Raw genomic sequence first — 22,550 nt, forward strand, 5'->3', positions numbered from 1 at the left:
TATTTAAAAAATAAGGTAAGTACTTGAGCACTTGAAAAAAATAGTCAGTGTACTAAGCTCAATTATCTTTCTCTCAGGATAGATTTCAAACTAAACATGATAATTTTAATATTAACTCATTGCTTTGTAATCTCCCAGTACAGTGGTTCTTAACCTGGGCTCAATCAAACCCCAGGGTTTTGGTGAGTCAGTCTCATGGGTATGGTGGAGGTCAAGACACACACACTGTGTGTGTGTCTGTTCCGTTCACCCCACTCGTATGATTTGTGACGTCATGCTCCACTTGGCCTTAATATCTGTGCTGCAGGGAACTTCATGCGCTTAGCAGTCGACTTGTGACTGTGGTAATCATGTGTTATTTGTGATTTTTTTCCTAATCTTTCAATCTCTTCATACTAACTTTGTCGAGCCAAAACAGAAAGTGGTCAGATAAATACGTACAATATGGATTCAGGTATATAACGGAACATGATGGGAGACAGCATCCTCAATGCATGATTTGCAATGCTAAGTTGAGCAATTCTAGTCTAGCACTGGCAAAACTAAGAGAACACACCCTAAAGCTGCATGGAGATGGGAAATACAAGAACACAACACTTGCTGAATTCAAGGTAAAGAGAGCCAGGTTCAATGAAAATGCTACTTTGCCTGTTCTCGGCTTTGTACCCATTGACAAACCAATCCTTACAGCATTGTATGAAGTTACGTACTTGATCACAAAGCAGGGAAAACCACACACCATTGGTGAAGCACTCGTAAAACCAGCTGCATTGAAGATGGCAAATATCATGCTGGGAAAAGCTGCTGAAAATAAGTTATCCCAAATTCCTCTTTCAAATGACACCATCAGCAGCAGAATAGATGACATGAGCAATGACATCTTGACTCAAATAGTTGCAGATCTGATTTCAAGCTTAGCAAAATTCAGCCTTCAACTCGACGAAACCACCGATGTTTCCAATCTAAGGCAGCTTCTTGTATTCATGCGCTATGTGAAGAATGACAAGATAAAGTAAGATATTTTATTTTCTAAGCCTCTTACAACAACAAGTAAGGCAGCTGACATGAAGAAATTTGTGGATGACTTCTTCAGAGACAATGATCTTTCATGGGATATGGTTTCTGCAGTTTGTTTGGATGGAGCTTCAGTCATGCTGGGACAAAACTCTGGTTTTGGTGCACTGGTGAAAGCCAATGCACCACACATCATTGTAACACACTGTGTTCTGCACAGGCATGAGTTGGCAACAAAAACCTTGCCTTCAAAACTTGCAGAAGTATTAAAAATTGTAGAGGAATGTGTGAATCTTGTGCAAAATAGTGCCCTGAAGCACTGCATCTTCAAAGAGCTATGTAATGAAATGGGTTTTGAATTTGAGGTACTTCTGTACCATTCTAACATTCGGTGGTTATCCCGGGGAAAGGTGCTGAATCGTGTTTTTGCCATGCATGTGGAATTAGCCCTGTTTTTGCAAGAGCACGAACATTGTCATGCAGATTGCTTCGAAAAATCTGAGTTCATTCTCATTTTGGCATACATGGCCAATATCTTCAATGCTCTCAATCATCTCAATCAACAGATGTAGGGCAGTGGAGTAAACATCATCGAAGTGGAAGAAAACCTGAAGACTTTTAAAAAAAAGCTACCGTTATGGAAACGACGAACAGAGAATGATAACTTCACAAAATTTCCCATGCTGGACAACTGTGTAAGTAAGATCGAAGATGTGTCTGAAATTGGAGACATTTCTGTACCCTGGGAACTGAAGTAAGCAATTCCCATGTACTTAGATGAGCTCACATAGTGATGGATAATTTGCCACCAGAGAGTCATATCCAGTATGGGTGAGACAGCCGTTCATGTTTAGTGTTGCGACAGCAGAGGTCAATGATGAATACCTTGATGAAATCATTGAACTTCAGCAGAGCCAGGTTCAACAGCAACTTTTCAGAACAACAATGCTGTTTGTCACAACGTATCTTTAAGAGCAATCCTTTTCGAGGATGGTAGATATAAAAACGAAGAAAAGGAACAGACTTTGTTACGAAAATGATATGAGAGGGGCACTTGCCAAAGTGAAGTCGCACATTTCTGAACTTATCTCTGAAAGGCAACAGCAAAAGTCATATTGATTTGCAGTAAATATTCATTGAGTTATGTTTTTGTTTTTGTGTGAAATTCATGTTTTATTGGTTTTTTTCTTTGAACACAGTGATATTGTGTGCAACTGATGTATGGTTCATTTTGTGCACTAATAAAATATCTACTTATGTTTTGAATTTGAAAAAATCATATTTTATTTTTTCAATTACGAATGGTTCAGTGAATGCAAGTACAAAACTTCTGGAGTTCAGTACCTCCAACAAGGTTAAGAACCACTGTCCTAGTTTAAATGAATAATGAAAACATGCTGGAATTCAGTTAGTAAACTTGCTTTTTGTTTCTAGTTTATAGTACTTTGTTCTCTTACAGCATTGGTGATATGATACTTTTAGTCAGTGTCATACTCATTCAGCCTTTTAACCTGGCATTTATGCTATGTACATCTACAATATTTGTTTGGATAGAATATAGAACAAAGAAACTACAAGGTAATCTTTATGACTTTCTAGACCATGTGTGACTGCATTTAGTGCACAGAAACTAAATAAAAAAAAAGGATTAAAACTTCTATCACACTGAAGCACAAAGAGAAAGATATAATGTTCTGTATATTGCACTTTTCTTTTCTATATCTTTTAGTTTTTCCAAGCTCACAATTAAGTTTAACTGTAAAACTAATCATGGTCAGAGAGCAGTGTTTTAAAAAGTATTCACCTCTAGTAATAATTTCACATTTTGATGAAATACAAATAATGTGAACAATTTCTATAATAAACTTGTTTTTATTCAACACTCTAATGATCAAACTTAAACCTTTATATATGAAGGATATTGAGTGTCAGAAAATACTGCAAAGAGAATATATAAATTGAAATTTGCTGATTGCATAAGTATTCAGCCCCCTACATAAGTACTTTGATTTAGTTTTGTAACCAACTTGAGCAGGTTTTGCTCTAGGATTTGCCTGTACTTTGCACCATTCATCTTTACTTCTATCCTGACAAGCTTCCAAGTACTTACTGATGAAAATCATCCATATAGCATGATGCTGCCACCATTGTGCTTGACAGTTGGGATGGTTTTGACTGGGTATTGTGCTGTATTGGGCTTGTGCTAGATATAACACTTTGAATTTAGACCAAAAAGCTCAATTTTTGTTTCATCTGACTACACATTTGCAGTATCATATATGTGCTTTGTTGCAAATTTCATACAAGATTTCAGATGAATCATTTTTTGGAAATGTTTTTTTTTCTTGCCATTCATCCACATAGGCCAACTTTGAAGGGGCTAAGATATTGTAAATATATGAACACTGACTTCCATTTCAGACTTGTAACTTTGCAAACCTTTCAGTGTTCCTGTTGGATTCATATCACCTGGTTTGTACCCTGATCAGGAAACCCTTCAAAACTAAATAGCTGGGCAAACAGGAAACTTTTATTTCATTTTATTCCTGACCTGTTTGGAAAGCTCCTTGGTGTTTGTGGTTAATTTGTTATATTACTGTGTGAATAGTGGCTTGAATAGATGCATTTACTCTGAATTTAACCACTTTGCTCACACACAGACGTAGACGGTTAAACTAATTTTAAGACCTTTTAAATTAATCTTTTTGGTTGCCTCAACAAAGGGGTTGAATACTTATGCAAGTGAGAATATTCAGATTTTCATCAAAAACTTAATGTACATAATATCAGCATTTTTTAGATTTTTTAGCTTGGAGTAGATTGTGTAGATTCTAAATATATACAAAGTCCCATTTGAAAGTTTCTTGATTGTGAGCTCAGATGGCAACAAAATGTGAAAGGGAGAGGTGTATACTTTTGCAAGACATTGTAAGAACACTTACATGTCACATGTACAGAGACATGCATTTAAGTATTATAGATAACAATCTTAGAATATATAATGAAGTACACTACAAAATGCATTATTAAGGTAAGATATAAACCTTTTAACTTTGATTCTAATGAGAAAAATGACACATTATGTAATAAAATTCTGTATATAATGATACATAAGATAAGAGAATGATATAATTTAAAACTTCGATATCATCTAGTAACTGGAGCCAAATTAAGGTGTGAGATCTTAATTACTACTAATTCCATATTATTCAATAGGTTCAACAAAAATATTTTTGGAACAGGACAACTTTCCCAAATAAATGCTTACAAGAAATCATACATGAATTTTAACTTGATATGTTAGCAATTTAAAGATAGATTGTATTACAGTTACATAAGATATATGTAAAACAAGCCAAATGTATGTACACAATTTTTTTACACTATGAATGCCATAGTTCTATCTAAAACTCTAAATAATTTTCTTTTCTTGTCAAAAACTCACTTATGATGTTACAATTACTTTAGGATCCAATCCACAACATGATTTTTTTTCTCTACTCTTATCACAATAATATAAGTGATAATTCACTTATGCTACCCCTTTGGTTATCACAGTTGTATACAGAACCTTAAATAACTGTTTACCTTTCATCAAAGTTTACATAATTTGGTTTAGTTACTTTGAAACTAAGTATTTTTTCCTTCCCTTTAGCTGTGAAACTTACTATAGAAGTCACCTGTTAAGACTAATCACTCACACACTGACTAACTTAATGTTTTCTAACTTTTCTTCTGAGTGATCACTCTTCTTTTCTATCTTCACTTGACTTGTGCTTGCTAGTATCTTGTTCACTGAGGTCTCAACTATGGGAACTGATGACTTAACAATACTCACTTGGTGAGAAAATTAGCAAAGGTTTGAGTAACATGGTGACAGCAATATTACTAAAGCATAGTACAACAGTCTAATTGCATAACCAGTGTACAATTTGTCCAGAGATATGTAATGAAATGTATCATAATTATTGGTTTTGAAATAATTACCATTTACCACTCTTGTTACCAGCTCAAATAATCATGAAGTATTGTATCACTAAGTAAACTAAATGATATCTCTTACACTAAATAGTTTTGTATATTCAATGCTGTCATTATGCTATAATAATATATTAAAGAAGAACAATTATTGTGTAAGTAACAAAAGATGCTTGTCCATAAAAGTTTTGTAAATAATAAAGTTAAACCTATAAAGTAACATTTTATATAATAAAAAATCTGACACTGAATAACTAACATCTTTACTCTTGACAGTTTAAGTTAATAAAGTTTAGAAAAGTAATGCTCATTATTCATATTATGTAGTGTTTTTTATAAGTAATGAGTTGAAATACACTTACTTTAAAATCTCAAATTTATATAAATTATCATTTATTAATACATTTTTTCAGGCCTTTCTATCTTACTGACTATGAATGACCATTGGAGTAAAGTTGGCTACAAATATGGTGCTGTGCAGTTGACAGACTTAGTTTATATTGTAAATTATAACTCAAGAAATGAAGAAACAATTGTAAACAAACTAAACTATTGTGAACATTATTCACCATCTGGACCATCTACAGGTTGCCCTTCAGTTCCTTATTCCTGTCTCAACTGTCTTCATGACATAGACTATAAACTGGAGGACATTATTTGTACATTTGATTTCAGTAAGTTTACAGTTCATGAAACATCTTTATGGTGTATTTCATATAATTTCTTTATGTATGTAACTAATGATCAAAGGATTAAGTATAGCTGTTGAAAAATACTTTCTGTTTATATCATAAGCCAATGCCAAAACATATTGTAAACTTCACACATTTATATTTTGAGTACAAAATATAAAAGTGTGAAATTTACAATGTATCAAATTATTCTCTTTGCATTTTCAGTATTTTTAATATAAATATATCTGTTTGGTTTTAAATCCTTAGATAAATATATGCACAGTTAACATCATACATTATACTGACACTAAAGAAAAATTTAATATTAGGCAGTGTTTTACAAATATGCTCAGTATTTAAAAATTGTTATTTCCCAATTGCTTATGCCTAAAGTAAATGGAAAAGACCTATTTTTCTCTTCAATCTTTGCTTTTGTGACCTGGGAGTATATAACAAAAACATGATGGGAGACTATATTTGGGGACTGATACATGAAAGTGATTTACATTACAGTCACAAATCTCATAAAACTACTCACTTCTAAACATTTTTGTATAACTTTAGTATAAATACATGTAAATCTTGATTCATATGCTATTTTATTCAGGCCTTGTACAAATGTACAAATTTGCCCATTTTTACATAGAAAATAGGTTGATTTCTAAATTTCATTATCCAGGTCACAAAAGCAAAGTTTGAAGGGAATAATGGCCATTTTCTGTACTTTTACAACTTAAGCAATTAAGAAATACCACAACATATCCAGGAACAAAATTTGTGTTACACAGTGTTATTAATAAAGCTAAAAAGAAATTCAAAATGTCTTCATTTTGTAGCCCATATAAAAAATTGATTAAATAAATTATGATTAGCTCTGTAGAGAAGTTCTAAAACTATCTAAAACACAGGCCCTTTTTTCTCAGTAACAGAGTTCCATCACAATAAGTAGTCAATATGTAGTTCTGAGAGTTTAATCCCCTGATACTGAATCATTGGTATCAGGGAGGCAACCATCCAAAGCAGCTGCTTATGTGGTTATTTTGTATGTAATTAGACTGTTGGAGATAAATCATCTTAAAAAAAGACTTTTGTTTAACTTTTTATTTCCTTATGATGTTTCAAGCATGTGCTCATTTTCTAGCCAGAAACAAGCTTGAAAAGAGTGCTCGTTTGAAACATTGCTAAAGATATAGAACTTTTTAAAAGAGATTTATTTCTGGTTATCTAATTTATTTTTTATCAATTTTGCATTTTTCTGTTTCTTATGTATATTTCTTTTATTTTGTTTGAGTTAAGAAGACCAGTGAAATAACAGTGCCAAAACTTCTGCCTTATTATATAATAAGAGACAAGGGTAGATACTCCCAAAAATCTTTCAGCACTTATTTAAAGACCAGGGCAGGCAGTCACCTGTTGTAGATGATTCTCACATTATAGATAGTGAGAGTCACCTGGACATTTGTTGTTTCATGGACTGACAACATTTTGCATAAAATTAGTTAAGCTTTCAGGCTTCCAATAACCAATAGTGAAGGAACTGGAAATAGAACTGGGCAATTTACTTGACTGATTGATATATTATCTATGAGCAGCAGTTACATCAGCTGGGGTCATATCAACCAGTGGATTAATCTAAATTACAATTAAATCAATTGTCATATAAATAATCAACTAACTAAAGTCAGTGTTTCTGTTTTTACTAACATTTGCTCAAGTAAAGTTGCCATTAAATTGATTGTCATGAAAATAATCAACTAATCCAAATGTAGCTATTATCAAACAAAGAACCACATATGAACACTGCCATCAATGCAGTACTTTTTACTGGCTCACTGACAGTGCTGTATATCATTCAGAGTGGTTGGTCCACAGAAAGAATGCATAAAGCAAAACTAATGCACAGTAAGCCTGGATTTACATGCCAAATGAAGTATGCAAGTTTGTAGGAGAAGCCTTTTTGTCAAATGCACCACAACTCTAGTGGCAAGTTATTAATTTCCTTAACATCAGCAACATTAAAGAGGTGACCATGGAAGGTCTTCTTCAAAAAGGAATTAGACTCTTGCAAAAATTTTATTGTATAGCTGGGAAAGTAGGGAATAAGTAGAACAAGATGCATCTAGATGGCCATTTCTAACATTATTAAAGGAATCTCTTGTATCTGAACTCCATACAGATGTCAGTTACTTTGGTCTAATTGTTCCTGAGCTTATATGATACATTTTATTGATATCCTTTTTCTACTATTAAAATTAAAATTGATAAAATGGACTTTATTACTAGTTTCTATCCCAAATAAGTTATTGGAAAATATTAACCAACTTCATTTCATTTAATGTGCTGTACATAAAATAAAATATGCTCATGACAATTATTCATTTGTTAATTTTTCTGTCAATGGGAAATTGTTTTTTTTTAATATTTTTCCCAGGTAAGATTTATGTGCATAGTTTATGACAAATGAAAGATGTAGTAATTTACAAGTATTTAATTGTAACATGTTTTTGACAAGGCAGTAAGGTAAAACGTTGTCATAAATTTATCGTGGTACTTAGTTATCTATTATTGTGAAGTTTTGGTACTGCAGTTGGCATTGCACAGGTAGTTTATTTTGTAGCTTTGTAGTTATGAAGAAACAAGAAAATTACTTCAAATCAATCTACTTGTAAACTTATAATTTGTGTTATAACATATACAATACAACATAAAGCAACTTATTTTTAACCCAATAGATTTTAGCCCATCTGGATTAATAACATTAATTATTCAGTATTTTACTTTATCAAACATAATCAAAGAATAATAATAATTAATTTTATTATCTTAAATAAATCTTTTATAGTTAAAAGTAAATTATGAAATATTTTGGATTACAAATGACAAAAGTGTTTATATATTATGTGTGTGTGTGCTTTCTTATAGCTGCTGAATCCACTGAGGGGAATCAAACCCCTGGTTTTAGCACTGTAAATCCATAGACTTACTACTATACCAGCAGGGGACTATACATTGTCACTTTTTCAGCTATTGGAATTTTATACTCTAACCCATGTTTTCTATCATGTAAACATACTTTTTCTATAAGTAATTTTTCTCTTCATGAATAATTTTCAACATCTAGGTACCTAGCCATTTTATTCAAATAGTATATGATTTTAGTTAGTTAGTTAGTTATCACCATTAGATTCCATCTAGGAACATAGGGTCGCAATCACTTGCGGATTCTTCAAGAAGTATTTAGGTGAGTAGGTTGTTAGCCCACTGCACTGAGCTGTCCCTAATTTAGCAGTGTAAGACTAGAGGGAAGGCAGCTAGTCATCACCATCCACCGCCAACTCTTGGGCTACTCTTTTACCAACGAAGAGTGGGATTGACTGTCACATTATAACGCCCCCACGGCTGGGAGAGCAAGCATGTTTGGCGCGACGCAGGCGCGAACCCTCGACCCTCGGATTATGAGTCGCACGCCTTACACACTTGTCCATGCCAGGCCCGTATATGATTTTAATGAATATAAATTTTAGTGTTTTACCAAATTCATAACTTCTTGTTTCCATCTAAAGTTTATAAATCTCTAACCCAATATTATAATACAGTCTGTCATTAATTTGTGAACATTTAGATCTTTTATTGTTAATATAAAATTTAAAATAGTTATTATTTATAATCATTTTATTTTTATTTCAAAATATTTATTCTGCTTTAGTTATTTAACAGATAGTGTGCTTTAAAAACAGCAATTGTCTGCTATTCACAAATCATTTTCGAGTTGAAACCTTGATTTACTTTATATTAGAAGTCTTAACATTAATGCTACATTATCACCAAACATATTAACCCTATAATTTAAATCTAAGTAATATAGATATTTATGTATAGGATAAAAATTATTCCAAGTACATTACTGTAACATGCAATACTTTATTTTAATTGCATCATTAAATCATTTTAATGTAAAGCTCCTTATCCATGTTATCTAATACAGTAAAACCTGTCTAAGGCAGAATCTCATGGGACTGAGTAAAATTTCTGGCTTAAGCAGGTTTTCCAGCTTAAACAGTGAAAATGCATTTCCACAGTTACATATAATTTTTAGTGGAATGTTACACTTGCTTGACTCAAAGGAAGTAAGTTGTTTGTGAATAAAGTTATTATACTGTTTATGCTATATTTATTAGAATATGAACATAAATAGACATTCAAAATATACATAAGTACACAAAATCTTAATCAAATTTATTTGAAGAAAGTGTTCAATTTCATCTGTTTCATTTTTTAATGGGCTTTTTCATGTGGTTAAAAGAGAACACCAATTATACAGCCTTTCCATGAATTTTATTTTACCCCTTCATTTTTGCTTACAGTTTGATAGCATTAATATAACTTAACACTTCTCATGAAGTATGAATTTCTATTTCCTCACTATCTTTTCCATTTTTTTCATCTTCTGAATCTCTCATACTGTTACCATCGTGTGATTCTATTATAGATTTAAATCAATTTCCTCAGTTTCTGTTAAAACATTTTTCTCAACATTTACAAAACTTTCCATATTCACAGTATCATCTGCATCAGTCTTCTCAATCAAAGTTTGGAGTTCACTAGAATTGTCATGACAAACAACTTTTAAAAACATGAGGGTATTTAGTAGCTTTGTTTAAAAATGAGGGTATTATGCAAATTCTTTCTAAATTTTAAAATTAGGGAAGATAGGAATTTATTTTTTCATGAGAATTATTTAAAGAGTAGAATTTTGCACTTAAACGACAAATATATTTCAACAAATCATGAATCTAATTTAACTGCGAAAATAATGATGGCAGAAAAAAGAACAGAATATATTTAACTAATATTTACTGTTACAAAATGTTAGAGAATTTGTTAATATTTAAATAATTATTAATTAAACAAGAATTTATTAATATTTAAAGAAATTATTAATTGAATAAGAAATTAATATTTAATCAAAAACATTTTTTTGCCTTATTCAAATTCTAATCCCCACTTGTTGATAGATGAGGTAGGTGAAAAATAGTTTTCCGTTTGCCTTATTAAGGTTTTGCCATGTAGAGGGCCTTTTGTAAGAGAAATCTTAAGATAATGCTGCAAAATTTTGATATTTCCAGATTGTACAAGTTTCTGGCTTAGACAAGTTTTACGGTAATATGTTATTGTTTACATAATTGTTTTCTTTTCTAAGAAACAGAACCAAGGCAATAACACCTCACTGTCACCAGTAAAAAGAAAACAAGATTATCAGTTTTAAGAATAATAGTATCTTCTCAAGCAAAGAAGACTTTTAAAAATAAAGGGAGCTTGTTATATGCTTTCAAACCATACAAATTACCACATGGAAGAATTTGTTTATTTTGTGAGAAACTTTTATAAGGTCCATTTGTTTTTCCAAAATTGAACAAAAAATAAAGTAAATGTGTATATTTCTTGTATTTCATAAAATATATTAATGATATATTTTAATTTTATTCTCTTTTGGGGTGAAGTTATTTAAGTATAAACACACTTTAAAATTATTTTAGTTTTTTCTGTTAGATACTTCTGAAATAAGAAGGAAACTTTAATGAGTCTGTGTAACTTGCTCCCATAACTAAATTATGCTTGATTTTCGTTGGAAACTATAAATAACACATCTAATAATGAAACATTTTGCTTATTAAAGTGTAAAGTAGGGTTATTTTGGCCCTCAAATTTCAGATTACAGCTACTTCTTTAGGTTAGGTGTTTGTATTTTGAAACAATTTTTTAAAGGTAGTGTTAAAACATGCCTATGTTTTTATGTTTAGTTAATGTTTATTTTACTGTGTTATATGATTATTTTATAATAAAACATTTCAAAAGTTATACATATGAATTATAAAACTCATCAAATATTTTGTCATTTTATATTTGTAGTTCTCAAGATTGACATCATGATACTTCCAGATTCAAGTAAGCCATCATGTGTAATTTTTGTTATCCATATAAGTATATAACTTTTACTGAGTCATCTAAAACAATAAGAATAAATTTTGTACAATCATACCATCACATATTTTACAAATGCATATGTAGCAATATTGTAAAAATTCACATTATATCTATATATGTATATTTGTACAAAATTAAAAATATTATTTGCTTTAATAATGTGGGCTAAGTATTTTTATCAGTAAGATCCTGAGATTAAATGGTATCAGTTAATACTATTTTGAAGTATTTTTTTACTTTTATAATTAAACAGTTTCAATGATTTAACTTTTGTCATTTCTTAATTAATTAATTAAATAATGAAAATATGTTTTATCATTTTTAACTTGAAATTGTCATAATATTAAATGTGTTTTTCTAGGATATGGATATTCCTGTGAGAAATTTGCTATTGTCAAATTCTACAAAGGTAACAAGCATGATTTTGCATCTGAGATCAGCTACAGTGTCAAAAAGAACTGCTATTGTGACCAGTTAAAAGTTGGTAAGTTTTGGTTGATAACAGTACATGTTGGATTTTATATGATATAATGTATAAGTGTAGTGATTTCTTACAATTTTCAATTAAATATATTTTGAAAACATAATATGAATAAAAAATACTTGTTTTACATGAGATACTTGGTGTTTTTTTACACTTTTCTCTCTGTGTTCCATCAATAAAGAATAACTTGATATATATGATTAAAGTGTTTTACTGTTTAAGACCCATTTTAGTGAAGGCTTTAATATTTGTACATACGTAACAAAAAAATCAATGTTTATACTTTCAGAACTTTTAAAATTCATTGCAAGTTAGTTTAGTGTTTATCAACAAGCATTCAGTTTAGAGAAAATGAGAAAGAAAATTTGTGCAATTTTTATACAGTGAACTTTCGAATATTTTGCCATCATTTAAAGCACTGCAGCAGGATTTCCGTGTAAATACCAATAAGAAATGAAGTATGACTTTTAAGCCACAGATTCCAAATAAGTAGAGATAGTTTGTATTATGTTTATATAAGAACTAGTAAGTTCAAAAACTATTCATTTCTATAAAAAGCTTAATAGCTATCCCTAAAAAATAGAAACAACAGTATTTTGATTAATTCATTACATTAGCAGAAAAATTTAATCACTAAAAATTAATTAGTTAGAATAGAAATGACAGCCAATGACAATCTGAGACTCTAATCCTTTCTTAATTATGAAAAACAAATTACCTAACTCAATCATCATAAAACCTCCTAGCTTATAACTTGGTTAAGCCATCATGTGTCTAGTTTAAATTTAATGATTCCATTTAGTGTGTTAAATAGTAATGATATCATTGCTGTTCACACTAGTTTTTTTATCTGTATTGCATTTGTTATCTTTAAACTTCACTTTAAATGTTTATTCCCATTTGCCTCCACACTTCCCAATGGCTCATCATTAAGATTCAAGACTTATATGCAAAAAATTGTGGTTCACCTGGTAAGCACAGAATAGTAACCTATGTGTGTCTTTACACTAAAACACAAACAGTGATCACAGTTTTGGTGTTTCTGTCCTGTATGGTAGTTTGTTAAAATTGCTGCTATGCTGTAATTATACACATTTATATAGATTTTCACCAATTGTGTAGCTACCAGAAAAGTCTGGTACACATTAATTTTCTGATGAGTAATGTTTTAAACATAAAAACTGAAAACTGTAAATACATTATTTGCCAGAAACAACCTGAGTTTTACTTGCAGTTACCCTTTTCTTTCTATAAAGAATATGTTTACCTTGAATACCAAAAAAATTAATTTTAAAGCTTTTCTACATCTGATCAGTATCTCAAACTAACTCAGCTGCACAATCCACATCAAATAATTTCTTGTCACACCCCTTCATAATTTGCTTTTTTGAAATTTTTAAATAAAATATCATTGTTCTTTATTTTCATATGTAACAAAACATTGAATGTTTAAAAGAGCAATGATCATTTGCACCCAGTTGTTCCATAATTTCCACCCTCTTGATCATTTTTATAGTTGAAGTTAACCATAAATCTAAAATAGCATTGTTTTAACTTTATTTTTTGACTGATTGGTATAAAAAGCCGTATTTAACAATGTCCAAAAAACCTTTCTCCCTCACAGTTTGACTCTCATTTCCTAGTCTATATCCTTGAACTTAAAATCATCCATAATTATGACTTTATTTACAATTGAATACTTGATCCCATTATAAAGTTTCTCACTAATTTCATCAGTATCATTTGGTGGTTTTTAACAAATTCCCACTGAAAGCCTTTTCTCTTTATATCCACTAATAGAAATCTAAATGGAATCAACCTCCTTGCTGTTGCGTTTAATATCCTCAACTTCGACAGGATGTAACTCACATTTTACATATAAAGCCATCCCCTTACTAATTCTGTATTTCTATTAAATTGCTTGTAACCCTGTATTTCATAAAATGTTCTGTTATCAAAATCATCTACATTTAAACATTTTCCAGTTATTCCCGCTATATCAAATCCTTCATTCCTACCTGTGTTCTAAATCGCATGTTTTATCTCTTATACCTCTAGCATTACTATAGTAACAATTAAGCCTACCCTTATAACTATTACTATACTAATTTCCTATGCTAAATGTTTGCTCTATCTTTTATTCTTTTTGCATTTGATTTTTCATGGTTTTCATCACTAGTTAGTGCTAGTCTAAAACTTCCCTTACAGCTGAGTTAATAGCCATAGCAAAAAAATCCAGCCTCTACCTTATTTAAATGTAAACCACCTATACCAAAAAACTCCCTTCTTCTACTTAACTGATCCCATAACTCTGACAAGCCAATGTGCTCTTCCTTACATACTCATCTAAGCCTAGTATTTAGCCCTAGTAACCTACTTATAACTTCATCCCCACAATTAATTATGGACAGCTATAGCCTTTTTCTTTAAATGCCTTTATCGACCCTTGTAGTTATAAATTAGCTTTTCTGACCAAACTTTTCCTAGATCATTAGCTCTTACATGCACCTCAAAAAACATCTCTACCAGCTTCATTTATTACATCTGCTGTTTCATGCCCCTGAGTAGCACAGCCTATAACTATAAGCTACTTATCATCCACATCCTTCTCTGACCCTTTTATTTTCCTAAGACATTTATAAGAGTTCTGTTATTTGTATGATGTAAGCAAACTAAAAGTGAAAGTAACCAAATGCATGATATAGGGTCCCAACCTTTAACATTTGCTCTTGGCCACCAGTAAGCTAATACTGGCCCTGTTAGACATTAATATCTGATGGCTAAGAAAGGAGGAGTGCTAAATCCTATTAATCAATTGTGGCTCAAACTAATGGCTGTTTAGGTTTCACACAAATGACAGTTGCACATTGTAATACATAGAGGGAATGCCATGCCTCAATCAGGGCTTCTAAAACAATGAATAATGACAACTTTTCAAGTGAAAATTACATAATGTAGTGTCTGTATTATAACATGTATGATCTTGATAGATTTGAAAGAAAGCAATGCTGCTTTATTTTAAAAATCATGTGCTTAATGTAATAATCATTCTAATTTCAGTAATTACTCATATTGATACAGAGGCTGATGCTGGAATTTTAACCACCAGTCAGAACAAGAAGACATTTCTATTTCCAGTAATTTCTTATATGATTTGTCAAAAACTGCTAGATAAGTTTCACAGCTTCCTCTCTCTTTTGTAAAATACATAAGGATGACTCAAAAATGTGTACTCATCCTTCTCATGTCCCCCAGTGGCACAGCAGTATGTCTATGGACTTATACTGCTAGAAACCAGGTTTCAATACCTGTGGTGGCCAAAGCACAGATAGCCCTTTGTGTAGCTTTGTGCATAATAACTAAACACACAATCTAATTAAATCAGAGTAATAATTTACCAGAATCATTAAAATACCTAGACATTTTTGATGAAAGGTTTTTAATTAATTTTATCAAAAAGAAAGGTAATGTAAAAGATTGATTACTGTGGTCAAATATTTCTTTTGTTATAACTTCAAAGCCTTTAATATTCTCTCTGCATTCAATGGAATTATCATGATAGTGAATGGATTAATACCCATTCTCTCTTTCATTAATATTAAAATATTTCCTCAAATGTTCTTTAATGTATTTCAGGCCATTACCTGTTAGAATTGACAAACCACAGATGTAAATTTGTGACCAGAATAATTTAGTTATCACATTGAAAGATGTAATATAATGCACCCAAAAGTCTGACAAAACTGTGATGTATTTCTGTTCACCTTTTTTAATGATTTCAGTGTATTTATATAGCTAGTTCTTTACATAAAGTTGTAACATAAAATTGTTCACAAATGGGAAACAAACTTGTTACTGCTTTATCTGTGGGACTGATAGTATTTTTCATATGTCAGTAATGTAAATGTTCAGCAATGTCTTTCTTATCCATAACATACAACAACAATTCTCCTCAGACTCATAATGTTTCTCCACTATTTCTTGGTCAAACCAGTGCACAAAAGAATTGTTTGTGATGTAGGGATGCAGCTTACTGATGTGCTTTATGAACTTCTGTGCATCTCTCATTTGCTCTAGCTCATACTTTAGAAAGACAACCTGTCAGAAAATCTAGTATGAATTAATTCAACTGGATTTAAATTGCTTCTGTGTTACTTGAAACATATCACACCCACATGCACAGTCACTGAGTGTAACATTTATTCTTCAACTGTTCAATATTGTATTGCTTCTGCTGATATGCTGCCTTCCCAAGTTGTCAGATAAATTTGTTTTTATCAATCATGATTGATCTCAGTCTCTCTTTTGGACACTAGGGGACTTCCCTTTGTGACATATCTTGTCTATGGAGAGTAACACTTCCTGTGAAAACATAAGCAGGTTTGACAAAATCACTTTAGATCCATATTCTGTTACTTTACATGCTCTCATTACAGTTGACAAGTGGTTGCCCTAATTGGTTCTATCAAGATTAATAAATGTCATAAATATCTACTTGGTAGCCTTTATTACCCATCTCTGACCATCATACTTGGAAAGACAGGAAAAGTTTAAGTTTTCACCACACCTAACACTAAATAATTAACCAAAAATATAGGCTGTTGAAGCTAGCTTTCTTACCTTTGTGGATTTCTTCTAATACTTTGAATTGGGCTGTCATCCACAACAGTCTGTGCTGAAATACTTACCAGTAAAGTAGTCAGTGGTAATAATTATGTAGCAGTTACCTTTTACAACCTCTGGGATTGGGCTAGTGATATCCAGGGTTAATTTCTGTAGAGGATTGTAAAGAATTGTTGGAGCTAACACTGTTTCATTTGATTTTTCCTCCAGAAAGCACATATTCTTCATCATTTTTGCCAGCATTGAACATCTTTACTTATTCATAACATGAAGAACTGCTGTTGAATATTAGTACAAGTGTATGATTCACCAAAGTATCCTCCAATCTTCCTCCAGTCTGCACAAACTATTGAGTATTTCTTGCCACAGAGCACTGGAGACTACTAGCTGCAACACTATAGGAATACTATGTTTCATGAGTTAACAATGACAGTATAGCACACATTCATGCATTTTAACTACTGAAACAGGTTTCACAGGATAGGTGATTCTGTCTTTGTTCATCTATTAGTATTACTCAGGTTTGACTTTGAAGGACAGCAAGGAATACCCATGCTAGGCCAGGATTACTTCAATTGGTCATCCAAGATTTACTGAAGTGCAAATTTTGCCATACATCTGCCTGTGGATTATTCTTCTTTATGGTTTACATTTGCTATGAATAAATTGGACAGGGCTTCAACTACTGTGTGATGTTCAAAGTCACTACATTCCACAAAGGGACACAACTGCATTATGTGGTGAGGCAGCTTGTGTTTTTGTGATACAGTTCCAGGTAATGAACAATATCAAAGTCACATTCTTGCACTATTGTTATCTAATATACTATTATCTCCTCTGGGTTTCTGAAGTTTGCTAAGCTCTTTAGTAAAGTGTGATCCACCCAAATGGTGAACTTCCTGTCATTCAAATAATGGTAATAGTTTTATGAATATAAATACTGCAAGCAGCTTTTTCTTCATTGCACAGCATCTGCATTTAGGAACTGTGAGCATAAACCTAATATATGCAATTACGGATTCCAATCCATCCTGTATCTGCGATAACACTACTTGGACTATATTATCTGTAGTGCTAGTGTCCAAGAACATGGTGTTTTCTCAAGGAGAGATTAGCACAAGAGAAATTGGAATGTCTGATTACACTTTTACTTCATCCAAAATGCTCTTCCTTTTCATGAGGGCCAACAACTCTGCTACTGTTTTTGATAACCTTGTCATAGAACTGGGAATTTCTTGTTTCATCATGGGCTGAGGCCAGTTTCTCATCACAACTATCTTTTTATTTAAGTCTGTAGAGATAATCTCTCACACAATTTGATCAAAAAATCTAACATTTGTGCACATGAGCAAACATTTTACTAGTTTCAGTTTTAAGCCTGACTTTAAAACAATGCAGTAATTCTAACTCATCCATATATTTGTCTATTATTTCTGGTAAAGAACAAACAGCATTACAAGCTACTACATTTAACTTTCTAAAACCAAAAGAAACTAGGTGTACCTTTTTTTTCCTGACAATACCTATTAAATGCAACCCAACACTTTCCAAAGGTTGAAAATCTCAATTGTCAAAAAGCATACACTTATACTGTATTTCAATGCTTGCAACCTTCTTAGTGGTTCAGAGAGGATGGCATGATGGTTGCATGAGACTCTACCTTAAATACATATGTCTCATTTTGATGTATTTGCACTGTGTAGTACTACATTCTGCTAATTTATTAAAGTATATTGTTATGCAATAATTATTTATACTTAAATAAATTTACGTATATGTTGTTACTACTAAACATGGCTAGTATAAAACAGTTTTGTGGTGAATAAAGCTAAACATATCAGCTTACATTTGATATAATGAAAAACAGAACAATATAAATATGTTATTTGACAAGGACCTAAATACATTTATAGGATCTAATAAATTGTTTCTCATTGGTCAGATGGCATAGTGTTTTTATAAGCAATGTGGTGTTATGTATTTTATATTACAACTACAAATTTATTAATATATTTTTTTCAGGTGTATATATTTTGCTGAGTGTGAAAAGTTCTTGGAGCAAAGTAGGTTCCAAATATGGCATTACATACATGAAAGATGTAGCCTACCTTGTAAATTACAATTCAAGAAATAAAGGAATCATTGAAAATAAACTGAAGTATTGTGAATCTTACATACTACCTGTTACTTATCCACCACCAGTTCCTTTTACAAGTGAACCATTGATTCGTTGTCCTTCAGATCCATATTCCTGTTTCAACTGCCTTAATGACTTAGATTATAAACTGGAGCAAATTATTTGTACATTTGATTTTAGTAAGTTTGATATTACAAAACATTTTGCCTGTATATTTTATATTGTTTGTTTATATACACTACTGGCCAAAATCTTAAGGTCAATGAACATGAAGAAAAAGTATGCATTTTGCATTGTTAGACTCAACCACTCATTTGAGTAGAACTTCGATAGATGAAAATACAAAAAAGGAAAATAAAAATAAAAAACTGTTTTAGCATCTAATATGGAGAATGGGAACACTGTGAAATGAGCCTAACTGGTCAAAAGTTTAAGACCATACTGAAATGAAGCATTAATCGGTAAACGTGTAATGCAATTTAGTCATTTGTGTTCAAGATTTAGTATTGTCAACATCTTCCACTGACATCTCCTGTGTTACATTGGGTAAAAAGTTGGCAGAGTTTGAAAGTGACAGAATTGTCGAGCTGCAGAAACAAGGTCCCTCTCAACGTGCCATCTCTGGTGAGATTGGGCAAAGTAAAACTGCTGTTGCAAATTTCTTAAAAGACCTTGAGGGATACGGAATGAGAATTTTAAGTGGTCAGTCCAAGAAAATTTTGCTGGCATTAAGTAGGAGGATTAAACGAGTTGTCCGGCAAGACACCAGCCGACCATCGAACCAGATTAAGGCCCTTAATCAAGAACAATAAGACGGCATCTGTGAAAGAAAGGCTTTAAAAACTGTAAACGTCTTCAAAGGCCATGCCTCTTTTCACACTACGAAACAGCTCCATTAAACTTTGCTGAGAAGCACCAAACATGGGATGTAGAAAAGTGGAAGAAGGTTTTGTTCTTGGGTGAGAAAAAATTTAACCTGGATTGTCCAGATGGCTTCCAACGTTACTGGCATGATAAGGATATCCAAGCGAGACATTATCTACCCGACACAGTGGAGGAGGTTCCATCATGATTTGCGATGTTTTCTCCTTCCATGCAACAATGGAGCTTCATATTATACAGGGGTGTCAAACAGCAGATGGCTACATTGGCATGTTGGAGAGAGCATCCTTATTGACTGAAGGCCCTCACTTGTGTGGAAATGACTGGATCTTTCAGCAGGACAATGCTGCAATCCACAATGCCTACAGGACAAAGAACATTTTCATGGCGAATAACGTGATTCTTTTGTACCATCCAGTGTGTTCGCCCAAACTGAACCCCATTGAAAATGTTTGGGGGTGGATGGCAAGGGAAGTCAATAGAAATGGACATCAATTCCAAACAGTGCATGATCTTTGTGAAGCCATCTTCACCACTTGGAATAATATTCCATCCAGCCTCCTGCAAATGCTTATATTGACCATGCCATAGCAAATGTTTGCAGTTATTTGCAATTACAGCTGTGCAACTCACTATTGAAACCTCTTGTTGGGTATTTCCTACCCTGTTTAGGACTTATTTTTGGTATGGTCTTAAACTTTTGACCAGCTATTATTTATGCTAATTTCATAGTGTTTACATTTTCCCTATTAAATGCTAAAAAAAGTTTTTTATTTTTATTTTCTCTTTTCTCATTTTCATCTTTTGAAGCTCTACTCAAATAAGTGGTTTAGTCTAACAACACAAAATGCATATTTTTTTCTTTAAGTTCATTGACCTTAAGATTTTGGCCAACAGTGTACATAACTAATGATGAAATGATTAAATATCAGTGTTTAAATATAATTTAGAGTTATCAGCATATTATAAGTCAACATATATTATGAATATGGCTTCACTACTTCATATTTTAAATACATATAACTAATACATGGAAAGATATCTCTTTGCCTTTGTAATATTTAGAATAAACATCACTTTAGTTGTAAATACTCATATTAATATTTTCATAGTTAGCAACAGATGGGATATGACATCAAAGCAAATTTATTATTAACTAGTGTTTTAAAACATTTAACATTTTGTTTTTAGGTACTATAAAATGGAAATAAAGGATCTATAAATATACTTGAAAATATTTTTACTATTATACCTTTAATATTACTCAAAATTCCTATCATTTCAACACAGTTATTTTTATGGATAATGATGCTATCATTATTATTGAAAAATATTAAAGAACTTCAGAATTTTTTTATATAAAGCAAAATATACTAGTGAAAATAATTTATTTCTAAAATTTTCCCTGTAAAAGTTTGTTTTTCTTCTGTTCTCTTGAGGAAGGTCTGTATGAAGGTTTTAAGTTAAATGTAAAGCCTAGATATTTATAACAATCAATTTCTTAATAAATTCTCAAATGACATATTCTTGTGAACAAAATTATAGTACAACATTCTATGTAATGTTTGAATGTGATCAAAGAATTGTAAACTGGTTTTTGCTTGAAGGAAGTTTAAGATTTTGTTTTGTAGGATAATTTGCATTTGAAGAGAAAATCAGTTGTAGATAAACATTAAACAAAGAAACAGAAATAATGCAGTAACTTATGATGAGTTTGTTAATTTTATTAGATTAAATATTTTCCCCCTTTTCTTGGAAAAAGAGAACTACATCTTGTTAGTGCTTAAAGAGAAAGGGCAATTATTGGTTACAAAAATTATAATTTGTTTTTAAACCATTAAGTTTGTTTCATGATCATGACAGTGTATTTTATGTTTTACATAAGAATTGAAGCTTTACTTTCAGTCACATGTGTGTCTTCAAAGGGCATAATTTGCACAAATTGCTATTTGAAAGAATATATTTACTTTCTTAAGAATATTTTGTATGGTTATTTTGATTCATAGGAAAAAAAATCAGTTTGTTTCTCATATTTTAGTGAAATATTTGAATAAGTTTAGTAAAGATGATTCTGTTTTTGCATGTGGCTGATTAAACATCTTTAAAAAAGTATTTGTATTTGTCTATGAGTTTTCCTCTCATATCATATGTCTGTTTTACCTTGACCCTGTAACCAAACTGTGTTTAATTTATTTTAAGTTATGAATATCAGACTCAACAATAAATAACGTGCTTGGCAAAAATATCATTATTTTCATCCAGACTGTTTAGTTTATGATCACTTCTCTAGGTTGACTGTAAAAAGACAGCAAATTAATGAACTAAAAACTCCTTGGAATGTTTTGAATGTTCAGACTTGTTCTACTTTGAAGCATAAATGAAGCATAAATAATGTTAAGATATGCATGTGTTTGATATTTAATAATTTGTTTTATATGACTTCGTAATAAATACATTTCTGGTTATCCAAAAGTATTTTGTCCATTGATATTGAGCCTAATGTAAGTTTTAATTACAAAACTATTGATATCCTTATATGTGTTGATCTTCTTAGTTCTGAAGATTTACATCACAACACTTCCTGGCTCAGGTATGTTATCACATATAATTGTTTAACCCCTTTAAATACACCCATATTTTTCTGAATCTCCTAACATAATAAGAATAAATTCCACATAATCATATTATGAAATACTTTACAGGTATATGCTCATAGAGAGATATGACTGTTATTTTTGCTATTAAAATTTTTTACGTATGTATTTTGAATTTG

General features: G+C 31.3%; 1 protein-coding gene across 1 annotated transcript in view; it reads left to right on the forward strand.

Moving 5' to 3' along the window:
- LOC143223920 (uncharacterized) overlaps positions 1-22,240 on the forward strand; it is a 164,144-nt gene extending 141,904 nt beyond the window's left edge. Inside the window, exons 38-41 of the mRNA XM_076452394.1 lie at positions 5,406-5,666; positions 11,577-11,612; positions 12,013-12,135; positions 18,781-22,240. Of these exons, the coding sequence (XP_076308509.1) occupies positions 5,406-5,666; positions 11,577-11,612; positions 12,013-12,135; positions 18,781-19,217 (857 nt within the window). The 3' untranslated portion in view covers positions 19,218-22,240. The remainder of the gene's footprint in view (positions 1-5,405; positions 5,667-11,576; positions 11,613-12,012; positions 12,136-18,780) is intronic.
- Positions 22,241-22,550: the final 310 nt, after the last annotated feature.

The sequence above is a fragment of the Tachypleus tridentatus genome, chromosome 8, assembly GCF_004210375.1.
Source record: "Tachypleus tridentatus isolate NWPU-2018 chromosome 8, ASM421037v1, whole genome shotgun sequence".
Taxonomy (NCBI): domain Eukaryota; kingdom Metazoa; phylum Arthropoda; class Merostomata; order Xiphosura; family Limulidae; genus Tachypleus; species Tachypleus tridentatus.